General features: G+C 38.4%; 1 protein-coding gene across 2 annotated transcripts in view; it reads left to right on the forward strand.

Annotated features, from left to right (window-relative positions):
• Window positions 1-15,598, forward strand: part of ntrk3b (neurotrophic tyrosine kinase, receptor, type 3b) — a 132,018-nt gene extending 116,420 nt beyond the window's left edge. For both annotated transcript variants that reach the window (XM_053512440.1, XM_053512439.1), the window contains 5 exons: window positions 1,339-1,469; window positions 5,828-6,000; window positions 7,339-7,582; window positions 13,955-14,113; window positions 14,875-15,598. In XM_053512440.1, coding sequence (XP_053368415.1) covers window positions 1,339-1,469; window positions 5,828-6,000; window positions 7,339-7,582; window positions 13,955-14,113; window positions 14,875-15,060 — 893 coding nt within the window. In that variant the 3' untranslated portion in view covers window positions 15,061-15,598. The remainder of the gene's footprint in view (window positions 1-1,338; window positions 1,470-5,827; window positions 6,001-7,338; window positions 7,583-13,954; window positions 14,114-14,874) is intronic.
• The last annotated feature ends 233 nt before the right edge of the window (window positions 15,599-15,831 follow it).

Genomic DNA, 15,831 nt, shown 5'->3' on the forward strand with positions numbered 1-15,831 from the left:
TTTTGACTAGTGCATTGTTTATATTGCCATTTTAAGGATTTCTGGTCTGTCAGGTTGTCATGCTACTGAAAAAAAGTGTATTATTCATGAAAAAAAAGAAGAAGAAGAAGAAGAAGAAAAAATTAATTGGCTCTGACAGAGTATAAAGCAGTGAACAAAAGCAGATAAGCTTGTTCACCATGATATAGGTCAAACACACAACAGTTAAGGCTGTAAAGATTGGCTTGAAAGGTTAAGTTCAAAGAGTTTCAGGAAACTTCAACATTGTCATGCATTTTAATGAATAATAGACAGACAGGGCACTTGGGATCGACTTAGAATGCAGAGCAAGATTTTTGGCGAAGAATTTTACACTACATATTATAAGGAAACTGTCCATCTGTCGATGGATTTTAGTCCAAGGTTGGTCTAAATTTGGAAATGGTGTGTGAACAGTCAGGACAGCTCTGGTGTGAAGACTCTTAACGGCACATTTTGTGCTTTGCACACTCATAAAATAAATATTTGCAGTTCTTTGAAATGAGCACTTACTGGAAATGTTGTACTGTTTTATATATTAAGGGTTAGTACAATGAAATATAATTTATATTTATATTTAACTTTATTTTTGACAGTGAACCGACAAAGAAGATTTAAATCTTTTCTTGAAAATGAGAAAAGTCGCAATACTTATGGTGCTACTGAAAATACAGAAAATAGGGGAAAAAAACTAAAATATGACACATAACATTTTAGTTTCATAAATGAAGGTCATATTGGAGGATGTGTTTATATCCTGAGGTGTCAGTCGTATGCATGAGGACAGTTTTGCGTGTTTTAGGAAGGCTAATATCAAGCACTATAATGAAAATGACTGAGTGCCGATGCCTAAATGGCCCCAAGTGAATTTCCACAGCTGGTTTAAAGAGGCTTTTTACAATTGACTCTCATTTGCATATAGGTCTTTTTTTTTTTTTTTAATGGAGCTCAGAGGAATGCAGAAAACTGATCCCAATGTGAATGAAACCTCCAGAACTCCATCTGCACAGGAAGTGACCTTTCACACACTATGAAAATAACACACCCACGAATACACATCATATACTCACTATCATATAAATGCATTGATACTCATGCTTAAATTGGCAACTACTAATGTGTAAACAATGAATAATCTTATCAACGAGAGCTCATAAATCGCCCATACGCTGAAAAACGTGTTTGTTCCTGGGTTAATCCAAGTTTGTCTCTCTAACAGTCTAAAGTATTTTCCTGTTTAATGTTGTATGTTTGTTTCATGGCATGAGACCATGCATCTTTTATGAAATCGTGTTTTTTTTTTCTTTCTCTCTCTCTTAGACGTCCAGCATGTCAAGCGGAGGGACATAGTTCTGAAGAGGGAGCTGGGAGAAGGTGCTTTCGGAAAGGTCTTCCTTGCAGAGTGCTACAACCTCAGCCCTACCAAGGAGAAGATGCTGGTAGCCGTCAAGGTATGTAGTGTCTTATTCGGTTAGCCCTGTTCTGTTCAGTTCAGGTTATAGTTAGCCATCGTAAATTCTTAGCCAAAAAAAAACTTCATGTCTGTATGAGTTTCTCTTCTGTACCCTGGTTGACCCTGTATATGCTAGTACTGTATATACAGTAGATTGGCTCCAGATGTGAATGTGTGTCTGCATGGTGCTAATGGTGTATTCAATTCAATTTTATTTAGATGGCAGTTTTAACGAGATATTTTTTCACAAAGCACATTGAACCCAGTGTATTTTAGATGTACCATGACCCTGAGCAGGATAATGCCCTGAAGGTGAATTATTGAAAGGAACAGTACAACTGCTTCATTTTGTGTGCTCGGTGAAACTTCTCCATTAGTCTGAACAGTTAAAAAGGAAATAGGATTTCAAATTTTACCTTGAGAGTAAAGATGAAGTAAAAAGATTGAATCAAAAAATGTAAAGCTCTTTTCTAGTTTACAGTATGAAGATATTATGTGATATTATAGGTGGACTGCTATGGTCATCAATAGTCCAAAATGTTCCCCTTTTCCCAGCTAACTGAATATAGTGTTCAGTAAAACATTATGAATAATGTTTCCATATTGTTAAAAAGTAATCTGCTGTAAAATAGGTTTAAGACAATACAATATTATTAATTAGAATAAAACAAACATTATGGAAAAGTTATTGTTAATAATTACACATGGCACATTAAGATTTGCAAATGTTATGTTAAACTCTCATAATTAAACAAAATATAAAAATATACAGTATATATAAAAAACATTCTTATAACAAAATAAAAAAAAAAAAAGAAAAAAGGTTGAGCCACACTCAACAATTAAACACAAATAACAGGCATCTTTTAGCTCAGGTATATAAAATAGTGCTCTCCTACACGAGTGTTTAACCACATTAGTACACTGAATAAGAGACATCTATTTTGAATTTGCAAGTATTTTTGTGAGGGTGACGTGAGCACAGAAAGCATGAAAAGAAAAACAGGGAAAAAATTACAGAATGATAACATTTGCACAATCAGTTTTCATGTTGCCATGTGGGTTAATTAACCACTGATTTTAGTTTATGAGGACTGGCTTAGGAAGGTCTCCCCGAGATGGAGAGACAGGTAGCTAAGTCTCCCACTAGCTTACATAACATTAGGACTTTCTATATAGTTATAATTATCTATATCATTATCTATTCTGTATGTGTTGTTCTACATGTCTGAATAAACCATTTTGAAGGCAGTGCCTACCTTTTTCAGTCATGACACACAGTATCAGACATCCTGCACACTTTTACATATACACTCCTTTTTGCTGTATTGTTTTCAAGATGAGGTCACAATTTTGCCCCCAGTTTTGGAACCATTAAAGCTTCTAAGACAGCTATTCAAATACATTTTTTGTCCTCAGAATGGTTAAGGATACTTGCCAATACTGGACCATTTCACTCTGACTTTACCCCAATTTATAGTCCAGGCATTTTAATCGATGGTGGGTCGTTTGCCTTTTTTTGTAGAAGGCACAGAGGTCTGTTGGTCTTATTGATTTTTGCATGTTTTAGGTGACATTCATCTTCGTCCAAGTCTACAGTATCTCTTCAAGCATCACTGCTTCGTCTTGTAGAGCATACAATGAATTTAGTTATATGTCAAAATGAAGCCTTCAGGGCCGATTCTCTCCATTACCTAAGTGAGCTCATCAGATGTCCTGTTTTCCTGATGGTTCCATTTTGCCATGCCAGCAATAACATCGTTTCCGGCTACTGTTTAGGGCTCGTAATGATATTTACAGTTGAACATGCGCTCTTAGCAACTGAACTCTTTCTTTTGATTTAGTTGAGTGAATTAAAACCCTTACAGCATAAAGATAAACTCACAGATGATCGCTCCTCTGCCTCAGAGGTAGCACACTGTGGAGTGAGGGTGAGACCGATTTGCAGGCAGATAGCACACACCGCAGTGGCGCTGTTGATTGGGTGTCTGTTATGCAGGGCAGGAACACGGTTAAGGACATGGCACTGAGCTACAGGAAACTAACAGATTCACTGACAGGGGGGATGGTGAGCCATCTGTAGTGTTAGTGCTGCTCTCCATCTGAACATCCATGTGGCATATTTTTTTTTTCTTAGATAGTTTCTTATTGAGCAGTTAGAGCAGTCCATGTGATGTTTGAGCTTCAGCTGTTTTTTTTTAAGGATGGTATAATTGATTTTATTATATCTCAGAAAGAAATATTCAATACCCAAAGTAATGAAGTGTGGGAGGAAGCTGCAGGCAACACTAGGGGATTTCTGTAAATGTCTGCAGAGGATATGCTGAACATTTGTGGCAGCATATGAGGATCCCTTCTTCATTGGAAAATCTCATCAACCTGCGCAGTCACTGCAACATGTTGCAAGGTCAGTATAGAGAGTATTTAGGTGCATTTTGGGTTCATACATTTGAGCACTGCCACATTAAAGTACACTGTAGAGGGAAAACTGCTGATTATTAAGGATCGTCAGAGACAATCAGAGCACTCGTGTTTGGCACAGTGGTGCATCATTAAAAACAGCATACCCATATCTGATGCTATTTCACAGATGATAACATCATGCATGCGCTTTGAGTACTGAGGTTCTGAATATTAAACCTACTTTAACAGATGGGGGATAGACTCATTACTACATTCATTGTAGGGTCATGTTAAACTCTTGAGTCCAACTGTGATTAAGGACTAATATGATACCAACAGCGGTGACTTCTCGTGATATCAGCTGGTACGGGATAAATCTGTCAGTATCTCAACACTGAAATTGTTAGGCTTGAGCAGTGCATTGTATATCAACGGCGTTAAATTAACGACATGAGGCAAACAATTACACATACATAAAGTCAGACAGGCAGCTACAGTCTTGAGTTCTAATTTAAAACTCTTTCGAAATGTATAACGTTCTACTGGGTCCCATTCCATTTCCTTTAAATATCAAACACAGTAAATAGAATAGACATTTGGCGTAAAACAAAAACTATATATTAATTTAATTCACGTTCATTACACCCATGACTGTATTTCACATGCGCCTTCTCAATCACTGCTGGGTGACGTGTTAGGGATGTGTCAGCTACAGTAAGTGGGATGAAATATATCGGGCCAAATGGACATCGGATCTGGACCTTGATAGCACTTGACTCTGTGAAGGTGATATGAAGAATGAAGCTACACACTTCATCAGCAGTCTTCTTCATAAAGATTATTGGCGAATAATCTGATGAGGGGGTGGAACGGTGACTTACTGAAGTAGTTAGCACTGTCGGCTTGCACCTGATTCCCACTTACATTGATGTCTTTTTCCATTCCACTGGAATTCACGAAGCACATTACAGACAAAATTCAACTTGAATTATACAATTTTACCGTCACTTCAGTTTATAGTGTAAAATTTTGGCTGTGCCATTCTCTTTCTTATACAGTATGAGCATAAGCTATGCAAAGTATAATGCAATACACAGAGTGTCCCCATTGCAAGTTACAAGTGACCAAATACAAAATGACATTTTATTTCATTACACAGGATCTTTGCCTACTTCTTAATTCTCCTGTAAGTCCTCAGTGTTTGTCAGCTGTCGCCTCGATATCGCTCTGTTCAGTGTCTGGTGCCCAAATACAGTAAAACCAGAAAAAATGGTGATTCAGATTATTTAATGGTGTTTCCTAATAAAGTAGGAAACACCATTAAATACAGTAAATGGATTTGTTTGTTGTATAGGGTAAAACATTGGAATTTCACTGATTCTGTATGCTGTACATGTGTTTTGTAAGTATTTAGGTTTGGGAAACATTTAATGAAACCTAAGATCCACCCCATAAGTAAAGGAGTTTTTTTTTTTTTTTTTGCTCTTTGGACAGAAATTGGATTTGACAAAAATAAAAGAGCCTAATTGTGCCACATGTCTAAACAAAGTCAGCATTGCATTTAATAATTCTTCTGCACCGAAAAATAAAGTTTCCATAATTATCGTTTTATTAGGAAAAAATTATAAATCATTAGACTAGTCTTATCAAGACAATTTGGCCTAAGGGGTATATTTTCGTTTACTAATTCATCAGTCTAGTTATTGTAACAAATAATTACCATCATGGATGTACACTTAACTAAACATCATTATTTATCCTGCTTAATTTTTTCATATGGCCTCACATCAGTGTGAAAAATGTGATTTATTATACCGAGAACAATCTCTGCTGTCATTTCAGGATTTAAAGCCTCTTCTGCGATGTTTCCTCAGGATAGGCATCTGAGTGGACTTTCCTTCCATTTTTTTTCCTCCCAAAATTTTATTCAGTTTTTCTTTCTCTCTTTCACAGACCTTGAAAGACCCGACTCTGGCCGCCAGAAAAGACTTTCAGAGAGAAGCCGAGTTACTCACCAACCTGCAGCACGAACACATCGTGAAGTTTTATGGCGTGTGTGTGGACGGCGACCCGCTCATCATGGTGTTCGAGTATATGAAGCATGGAGACCTTAATAAGTTTCTAAGGTGAGATGCCTTCCTTTAGAAAGCGAGCATCGGGAACAGGCAGTTCTAAAGCAGCAATGAAACTTCCCATCAATGAGACGCTCAATATCGCTGAAGCAAAGTGCTGTTTATCACGCCAGCGGGATGCTGCCACTTGTGCCAGAAGTGCATTTTGATGATTGCATCTGTCCTGAGTAATTTACCGCGACAAGTCAGCTTGCTAGGTTACGACACAAGTGTAAAGAAGATTGCACATGGCGTACACATAGAGTAATTGCTACCCATGTCTCACATCCTGTGTAGTATGGTTGGAGAAATCTTTTTTAAATAAAAGGTCTTATTACTTTGCTTTTGCCTGGCAGTTCAACTGTGAGGTATTTCGCACCTCACACTGCTCTCTGTCTGAATTATCTCATCATAAATAGTCACTGTACATACAACATAAAGGCAGATTCCTTTGTGCCTATAAAGTGACAATATCCATGGTAGGATTCTCAGTTAATCACGTTTAGAGAAAATGCTCTTTGGAGTTAAAGGAATATTGTTAAGCGAGATAACGTAATTCAATTGTGAACTGAATGGGATTTGTTTCATCTCTGACACACAAAGGCTTTTTATAGATTCGCATTCTGAGATGCCAAACAATGAGCTTCTTTTTTTTTTTTTTTAATGCAGCAGACACATGGAGCTAGTCAGTTTTCATGGGCATAAAAGAATAGCACGATGCTGGTCACTGACTCCAATTAGGCCTTACCCAGACACTGCGTGTGTGGAATAAAGCTGGCCTGAAGAGAATTCACTTTCCAGCTCACAAGACAAGCAGGAGTGTGTTTTACATGCAAAATAGCTTCTCAGACTCAAAGAATGCTTGATTGTTAGATCTCCAGCACATTGGCGAGGGGGCGTTTCCTCCACTAGGGCTATCAGAAAGACAGAAATTACACTGGAGCACATTTAAGCAGACACCTTATGCAAATTAGCCTGCAATCATCAGAGCTATTTGGCAAGAATGAAAAATGGTCTGGCAAAATAAACAAAATAAGTCCCGCAACCCTTAACATCACATGGGTCCTGTTTAGCAGGATAAAGGGGAAACCAAAGGTGAGGTTTTGCTTCACATTGAGGTACTTCAAAGTTATTGCACGTTCACTTATTCAGAGCGTTACCACAACTGTAGGGCAACTTTTTTGCATAGTCTGAACTTTCACGCCAATCCGGGACAAGTTATTTTTTTTACAGGTTTATGTCTTGCCTTTGTCTCTTTTTATAAAAAAGCACCAATGTAAAACCACCAGCGTGGATATAAGTACAAGTATAATGAGGATCTTTCTGTTCCTGTTTTGTTCCTTGGTTCCCCAGGGCTCATGGTCCGGACGCCACCATCTTGGTTGATGGCCATCCGATGCAGAGCAATGGTGAACTTGGTCTTTCTCAGATGCTGCACATTGCCACACAGATTGCAGCCGGCATGGTGTATCTGTCCTCACAGCACTTTGTGCACCGTGACCTGGCCACACGCAACTGCCTGGTGGGAAATGGGCTCCTGGTGAAGATCGGAGACTTTGGCATGTCCAGAGACATCTACAGCATGGACTACTACCGGGTGTGTATCGGTTTCAAAGCTGTTTTTAAAGGGCTGCACTGAAAAGATATCCACATCAGTATTCTGACCTCTTACACCAAAGCACTGCTTACATTCTTATACAAAGTGTTCCAAACACAAGGTGGAGTTCGCTGAAAAACAGAGGCTTGTCAGATTTCACATTTCAAATGTCCCGATATAACCATAGTGTGAAATTATTTGTAACTATAACTGATTGATTAGTTTATTGATTGATCTGTTCTTTCAGAGTCAACACTAGAGACAACAGCAGCTTAGAGACACTGTTTATCTCAAAGACGTATATTTATTGTTTACGTCTAGTTTTATAAATAGAGATATAAATCAACTTTACTAGATAAGCATTTGATAGCGTATCCTTAAAACAATGAGTATGATTTTTGTTTTTTGTGTTTTTTACAATGGATACTTTGTTAATCAAATATATAAGTATCAAGTTTATCATAAATATATTGTCATATATAAATACTCTTTAAATTTTCTCCAAAACTGCACAAGGTTGCAGAATTTCATTCACTCATACAAAAATACAAAGTGGCCCAGATTACCAGACGGGTTTTTGTACAAATAGAATTGAACGGAAAGTAAAAAGACGACAGAGGGAGGGGCTATTACTGTACATACTACTTGCGAACCACGTGACTCCCAGTTATGCAAGGCAATAGTATCTGCAGGAATTCAAGCTGATTAAAAGTCTTTCTGTTGCACAGAATCCGAGACTGATCGCTGGTCATAATTTATCAAAATCAAAACAGTGCATCTTAAGTTATAACAAAAGCAGTATTCATTTAACAACGCAAAATAATAGTGAAAAGGTATGGTAAAATAACCTAAGAAAGTATCTAGACCTCAGTATTGCATCTTTGCTATTGCATCATTTAGCCATTTGCTAAAATCATTTAAGTTTATTTTTTTTTCTCATTAATGTACACACTGCACCCCATATTGACAGAAAAACACAGAAATGTTGACATTTTTGCAGATTTATTAAAAAAGAAAAACTGAAATATCACATGGTCCTAAGTATTCAGACCTTTTGCTCAGTATTTAGTAAAAGCATTCTTTGATCTAATACAGCCATTTATTTTATAAGACAGAGTCTTTTTGGGAAATATGCAAGATTTTTACACCTGGATTTGGGGATCCTCTGCCGTTCCTCCTTGCAGATCTTCTCCAGTTCTGTCAGGTTGGATGATAAACGTTGGTTGACAGACATTTTTAGGTCTTTCCAGAGATGCACAATTTGTGTCAGGGTTCTGGCTGGGCCATTCAAGAACAGTCACTGAGTTGTTTTAGTTGTGTGCTTAGGGTCATTGTCTTGTTGGAAGGTAAACCTTTGGCCCCGTCCTGAGCACTCTGGAGAAGGTTTTTTCGTCCAGGATATCCCTGTACTTGGCAGCATTCATCTCCCATCTCTCGACTGCATCTCTGGAGCTCAGCCACAGTGATCTTTGGGTTCTTCTTTACAGTACCTCTTTCACCAAGGCTCTTCTCCCCCGATAGCTTAGTTTGGCTGGACAACCAGCTCTAGGAAGGGTTCTGGTTGTCCCAAACATCTTCAATTTAAGGATCATGGAGGCCACAGCAGATTTTTTTTGTAACCTTGGCCAGATCTGTGCCTTGCCACAATTCTGTCTTTGAGCTCTTCAGGCAGTTCCTTTGACCTCATGATTCTCATTTGCTCTGACATGCATTGTGAGCTGTAAGGTCTTGTATAGACAGGTTTGTGGCTTTTCTAATCAAGTCCAATTAGTATAATCAAACGCAGCTGGATTCAAATGAAGGTGTAGAACCATCTTAAGGATGATCAGAAGAAATGGACAGCACCTGAATTGAATATGAATGTCACAGCAAAGGGTCTGAATATTTACGCCCATGTGATATTTCAGTTTTTCTTTTTCAATAAATCTGCAAAAATGTCAACAATTCTGTTTTTTTGTCAATATGGCTGCAATACAAATAGTAAAAAAAAATAAGGATGTCTAAATACTTTCCGTACCCACTGTACATCTAAATTTCACCTCTTGGGTAAAGAGTTGTGATTCATAGCTATTTTCATTTTTGCTTTGCATTTTCTATCCCTGACTTTATTCTCCATTTAGTTTATTATGACCAGTGCTTCTAATGAAGCTAGTTCTCTGGATGCTATTGAAACAGCCTGTCTTAAAATGCTCCTCACAAAAAGAAGTGACAAACTCTTAAGGTGTAAACTACATGCAAGTGATTTGCATAAAACTGAACAGGAAGGTCAACTTCAGAGGCTGCATAAACAGTCTGAATAATAACTCCAGCATAAACAGTGATATAAACTTTAAAAGTAAATTCCTGTCTTAAGCAACATTTATATGTAGTGCCAGGTAGTGTGTTGATAATCCAACTGTGATAGCTCAGTAAACGAGTACCTGGAGGAAACCCACCAAGCACAGGGAGAACATGCACACAGACCCTGGGAATCGAACCCGGACCCTGGAGGTACAAGGCGACAGTGCTGAACCCTCAGCCACCGTGCCGCCTTACCCCTTTTAATTCATTTAAAATTAATGTACAATTTGAAAGGCATTAAAGTAACCTTTCAATTAATGCATTTTTTTTCTATCACTGTCTGTTCAGTAATGATATTTGCAGGGCATTTTGCTGAGACTAACTCATTTACCACTATGCAATCTTATTAATATAAAGTTCTAAATGGTTTAAGAAGGGATGCGAGCTACAACATTATAATTCTCAAATCATGTTCAAGGTCTTGTTTAAACTCAAACAAAATGAACTAATATCTGGTTAACATCCTGAGCGTGTGTTAGCTGCTGAAAGGATTGTGCTATTTTGTAATATCGTCACGGTAACATTGACACAAAATTCTGCTCTTCATATGCGTATAAATTTAGCTCGAATTTAATGAAACTTAAATGAAAGTGGAGACTCTGACAATTTTGCCAAATGAAGCCTGCTGTTAGAATAAATTCATGTTGATTTGCATGTCAACAGGGCTGGTGATGATTTACATGAGACTATAAAATCAAGCAGGATTCACACGGGGAACAAATGTTTGGCCTGTGATTAAATTGTAATCTATTATATTATAGACCAAATAATATAATTCATTTGTATTATTACATCTAATTATTTTGTGTTGAATTCGCAATTAGCATTAATACACCTGCTCGAACCGTAGCTCAAAACTTGTCTTTTGATTAAAGTTAATATAACTAATTAATTTGACTTTAAACCTCAGTTCATTCACTTGCACACACATTACATTTGTTCAATCCTCTGTCCTTAGTGAAGCAGGCCGAGCAGTATGTAGGCCGAGCAGGAAGTCGAGAGCTCATAGTGCACCGGCCGATAGCATCTCTCCAGCACACACATGCTGCGATATTGACACAGCTGAAAGATTAGAAAATCATAACCACACTGGACATATTCACTGCATCGAGTCATTATAAACAGGGGTTCTGCCAAGCACACAATCCACACACCACTAGTCATATTGACATTGGCACTCCTGCAGGGCTTGAGCACCTGGCCAACAGAAACTAGTGAAAGGAGGAGGGAGGAAAAAGATAGCAGCATTTTCACCAACAGCCAGTCCAAATGCTTTTGTGTAAGTACTGAAGGTGGTGTATTGATTCGCTGGAGTTTAATGGTGTGTCAAGTATCTGATATCTGAGATTTTTGGATAAATGGAGTGAAACATTCAGGGGGAAAAAAGCACAAACAAGCTCCAAAAGTAATGTAGTTTACACAATGTCTTTACTCCACTAATCAGGTTCATTTTGCATAATCAAAGTTTACTCTTTACCTCAATATGACAATGATGCATACTCATACATGTTTCATGCAGCCCCATGCAGATTATATAGATATTTCTTAAATAGAATCATCAGAGACAGGATTTTCCAGTAGAAGCTTGGCCGGTATAAATGCAAATGCACACACTTCCCTTCAAACCAGTAATTTTTTTTTTGCTATGAGATGCAATATGATGTACTATAAAAGAAATAGATGATTTGTATCATAAAAAACATTAAAGAAAAATAGCACAACCATAAAAGCATGAGCGGATTGCAAACCTTGGAATAAACATCTAGCAAGTGTCTAGTATGTCCAACAATTGCAAACAACTTAATGCGTCTTAATGCCTAATGTGTGTGCAGCATTCAGACTATTTCATAAAGTTGAAGTTTCCCAATGGCAGCACAGTGGTTTAGTGATTAGCACTGTCGCCTAGCACCTTCAGGTTCTGGGTTTGATTGCCATCTTGGGTTTGTGTGCATGGTATTTGCATGTTCTTCCACTGCTTGATTGGTTTCCTCGGGTACTCCGGTTTCCTCTCACAGTCCAAGGACCTGCAGATTAGGCTGATTGGCATTCCCAAATTGCCCGTAGTGTGTGAATGAGTGTGTGAGTGTGTGTGTCCAGAGTGTACCCCGCCTCGTACCCTATGTCTCCTGGAATAGGCTCCAGGCCCCCCGTTTCCCTGCTTATGGGATGTACTGTACTGATATAAACCGATGAATGCGAGAGCGAGTGAGTTTGCCAATTTTGCATCGAAACATCTAAATGCTGATTTGTGCAACTTTGGTATTCAGTATTCTTCACTCCTCACTACACGACTGCATGAGTATGCATTTGCAAACTTTATACTGGTTTATACTAATAATGGTGGTGGAGGAATTCAATTGATTTCAAGGCACACACTAAAGAACTCAGGAGTGAGAACTCAGGAACTAGAAAATAGAAAGCAGGAGGCACTAAAACAGAACATAAAAAGAGAGAGCTATTGTCACAAATTCACACACACACACACAGGCACATTAATCATGTGAGTCTGCATCACGTCCTGTATTTGCAAAATCAGCGACCCCAGAATATGACGGTACAAGTTCAGTTTTGCAAATGCTGGCTGGATTATTGTGCTCAGGCTTCAGACTGCCTGTGGTGGCTGTTGATAAACAGGCTTAATTCACAGCTCAGCCATGTCAGTCATACTGCGAAAGAAAAATCAATAAATATCTTGCAATCTGGACCCAATGTTCTACCTGTCCTATAGTGTTATTTGAACAAGCCTTGTACAATGTATAAACTTGTTTTCTTGTTTTTTCCCCCTTCTTCTGCTGGAGTTAAGAAAAAGCCTATCGACTCATTCCAATCTGCTTCATCTTCACTTAAAAGTGTACATGCCTGATGAGTAGCCCTTGAGGAACTGTAATCCATCCTCTTCCATGCTGCACCACTTTCCACACCACTAATCCAATCGTACCTTCCACCATGCTACCACGACTAGCCTGTAATCCTGTTTACACACCAGTGAAAGCGAAAGCACTTCAGAATGTCACTGAAATGAAATGTAAGAGTAATTGCAAGTGAGATTATCAAGATTTTTTTTTTTTTTTACCCTTTATCGTCATTTATTTGTTTGGGTGTACTGTACGTGTGAGAGGAGTGGTGTTGGTGTTGGTGGTGCTTATTAATTTCCTACCCTGCTGGGCTAATTGCTTTGGCCTCAGCCACAAAGCCCAAGGTGATAGCACTATCATTTGCACGCCTGTTTAACCAGTTTTAATTCGCCTTCCTTAAAGAGGGATTCAGATTCATTTGCACATGTAGTGAGACCAGTGTGTGTGCCACCGAAAGGTCATTTAAAATCACCACCCTAACTTAATTAGTTTGCTTAATCCGGCAAGAAGCGAAACCCACAGACACCATGCTGAGAAAGCGTCTAAGGTGAGGAGACGTGCTATAGCAAGCACTGCCTGATGGCATGTAGACGTTCCAACACTTTTGAACCACCTGGCTCGCGAATTATGACGAAAGCACCTAATTAAATCTGTCTAAGGGAGATATTTACAATGCAAATTTACATTTGTCTGCACAACATTAAGCTCGAGTAGCCTGAAGTGACAGCAGACAGCAGGAGGGTTGGAAATTACAACGGAAACATCATATCAGGGTCCAGTAATGGTCATTGAGATTTGAGAATCCCCGCCCCCCTCCCCAATGAAAACAAAGTGATTAATGCAGTATGGAACCTGCTGTTTCGCCCCCTATGGCTGGAATCCAGTGGATGTTAAGTTGCATTCATTCAGATGTGCAATGTATCAACGTCGTGCAATAAGACTGCCATTTGTGGATGACTTTTTTTTATTTATTCAGTGAGTTTATATTGTTGCAGCTCTATTCTTTGCAGCTCTTTAGCATTCTTTTTCTTCCCCACCCAACCTCACTTTCAAATGTTTGCCAATATCAGAGTATAACAATCGGTCCAGGGCACGGCTGATCATGTTGGTAATGATAATGACGCGTGCTGGCTGACTAACCGTGGCGTGTGTGTGTGTGTGATCTGTTCTCCTCCAGGTGGGCGGTCACACCATGCTGCCCATTCGCTGGATGCCACCCGAAAGCATCATGTACCGGAAGTTTAGCACAGAGAGTGACGTGTGGAGCTTCGGCGTCATCATGTGGGAGATCTTCACCTACGGCAAGCAGCCGTGGTTTCAGCTGTCCAATAACGAGGTGATGGAGAATTTCTCGCATGCAGGCATATTTAGAACCTGAGTGTGATCTCTGAGGATGAAGAGAGCAAACAGAGCCAAAGGCTGCCACAAGCCCACCAGAATTCTCAATACTTTATATTAACCCTGAACGGTTTTATTGAATAGCACGAACATTTATAGATGTAGCAGTACCATATAAAAATATGTATGCAGTAAATAAAAATAGAAAAGGGCACAAAACAACATGCATTTGAACAAATTCAGATACTATAAAAAGACAGTTTTAAAATAGACCCAGGCCTCATTGTGCCCACTGTCTTTCCCTAGTAAGGGTGTAATATCAGAAATATTTTATATACTCTGATGCGATTAGCTCGTCTGTTTGATGATGCAACGACAAAAGCATATGCGAAATGAAACTTAGATTCTCCAATGGGAATTTAAATGCCTACTGTTTCGTAAAAATATTACAGTTGGTATAAAGACTTGTTTGATTTATTCTCTCTAGTTTACGAATCGACAACAAGGGTGCTTTTTTAGGATAAAAAAAAAAACAATGTTGAACAAAAGTTTATTTTGAAGCAGACGTCGCATCTGTCCATAGTTCATGGTGCTACTCAAAAGTAGCTGTGAAACAAAACAAAGCCATTTTAATTTGTCTTATTTATAGCCAATCGTTAGTTTTTAGGCATGTAAGGGTACAGTATCTATTGTCACTGATCAGTCTATTATTCCTTATTTGGAATGAAAGGAATTTTATGTAACCTTTCCCTCCTACAGGTGATCGAGTGCATCACACAAGGGCGCGTTCTGGACAGGCCTCGTCTTTGTCCCAAGGAAGTTTACGACCTCATGCTTGGCTGTTGGCAGAGAGAACCGCAGCAGCGACTAAACATCAAAGACATTCAGAAAGTCCTGTATGCCTTGGGGAAAGCCGCACCGGTCTACTTGGACATCCTTGGCTAACACTGGTGTGCTTCGTCAGGCCTGAGGCCAACACAATCCAGGAGAAACCAAACGGCCCCTAACCTTACTGCGCCACTGTAAAATCACCTACACGTTGGGGATGGACTTAAGTGCCTGCAACACCATTTTTTTTTTCAATACACTCGAATAAAAAGTACAAAATATTTAAAGAAAACTTTTACATTTTCTTTACTCGTACAGTATATAGTGTACAGAATTCTACAAAGCTAAACATTTTCCTAAAAACTGATCAATAAAAGACAGCAAAGTTGTGTAAAAGAGTTGCCTTTGATATGGCAACCGAGTATCTAATGAACAAAGCTTTCCAGTGTTTCATTTTATAAACGTATATATACATATATGAATATATTTTTTATTTATTTAGTTTCATTCTCGAAGGTATGGGTGCCTGTCGTGTTTAGCACCGTTGATAGATCTTCATTTCAAGATTGTTTTCTCTGGCACATAGTTGGCAAAGCCTTATTACATTTCCTTTACCCTGATTAGCATCTTTTTTGCTTTTTTTTTTTTTTTTTTGCTTTTCCCCCTTTCTTTTGTTTTTATACTTTTGATTTGTCAGTGATGAGTGCTTGAGTAAAAAAAAAAAACAATAAAAAAAAAACAACACAAATCTTTAGAATACTAAAATATAGGTATATTTTAATTGTATGTGATTGTACATACTGTAAATTTCTATACTGGTCAGCTTAAATTATTTTTTTTCCCTTTATGTTAGTTTTTTTGTTCCGTTCTTTGGTTGGTAGCATCGAT

Source organism: Clarias gariepinus, chromosome 15, assembly GCF_024256425.1.
Source record: "Clarias gariepinus isolate MV-2021 ecotype Netherlands chromosome 15, CGAR_prim_01v2, whole genome shotgun sequence".
Classification (NCBI taxonomy): Eukaryota; Metazoa; Chordata; class Actinopteri; order Siluriformes; family Clariidae; genus Clarias; species Clarias gariepinus.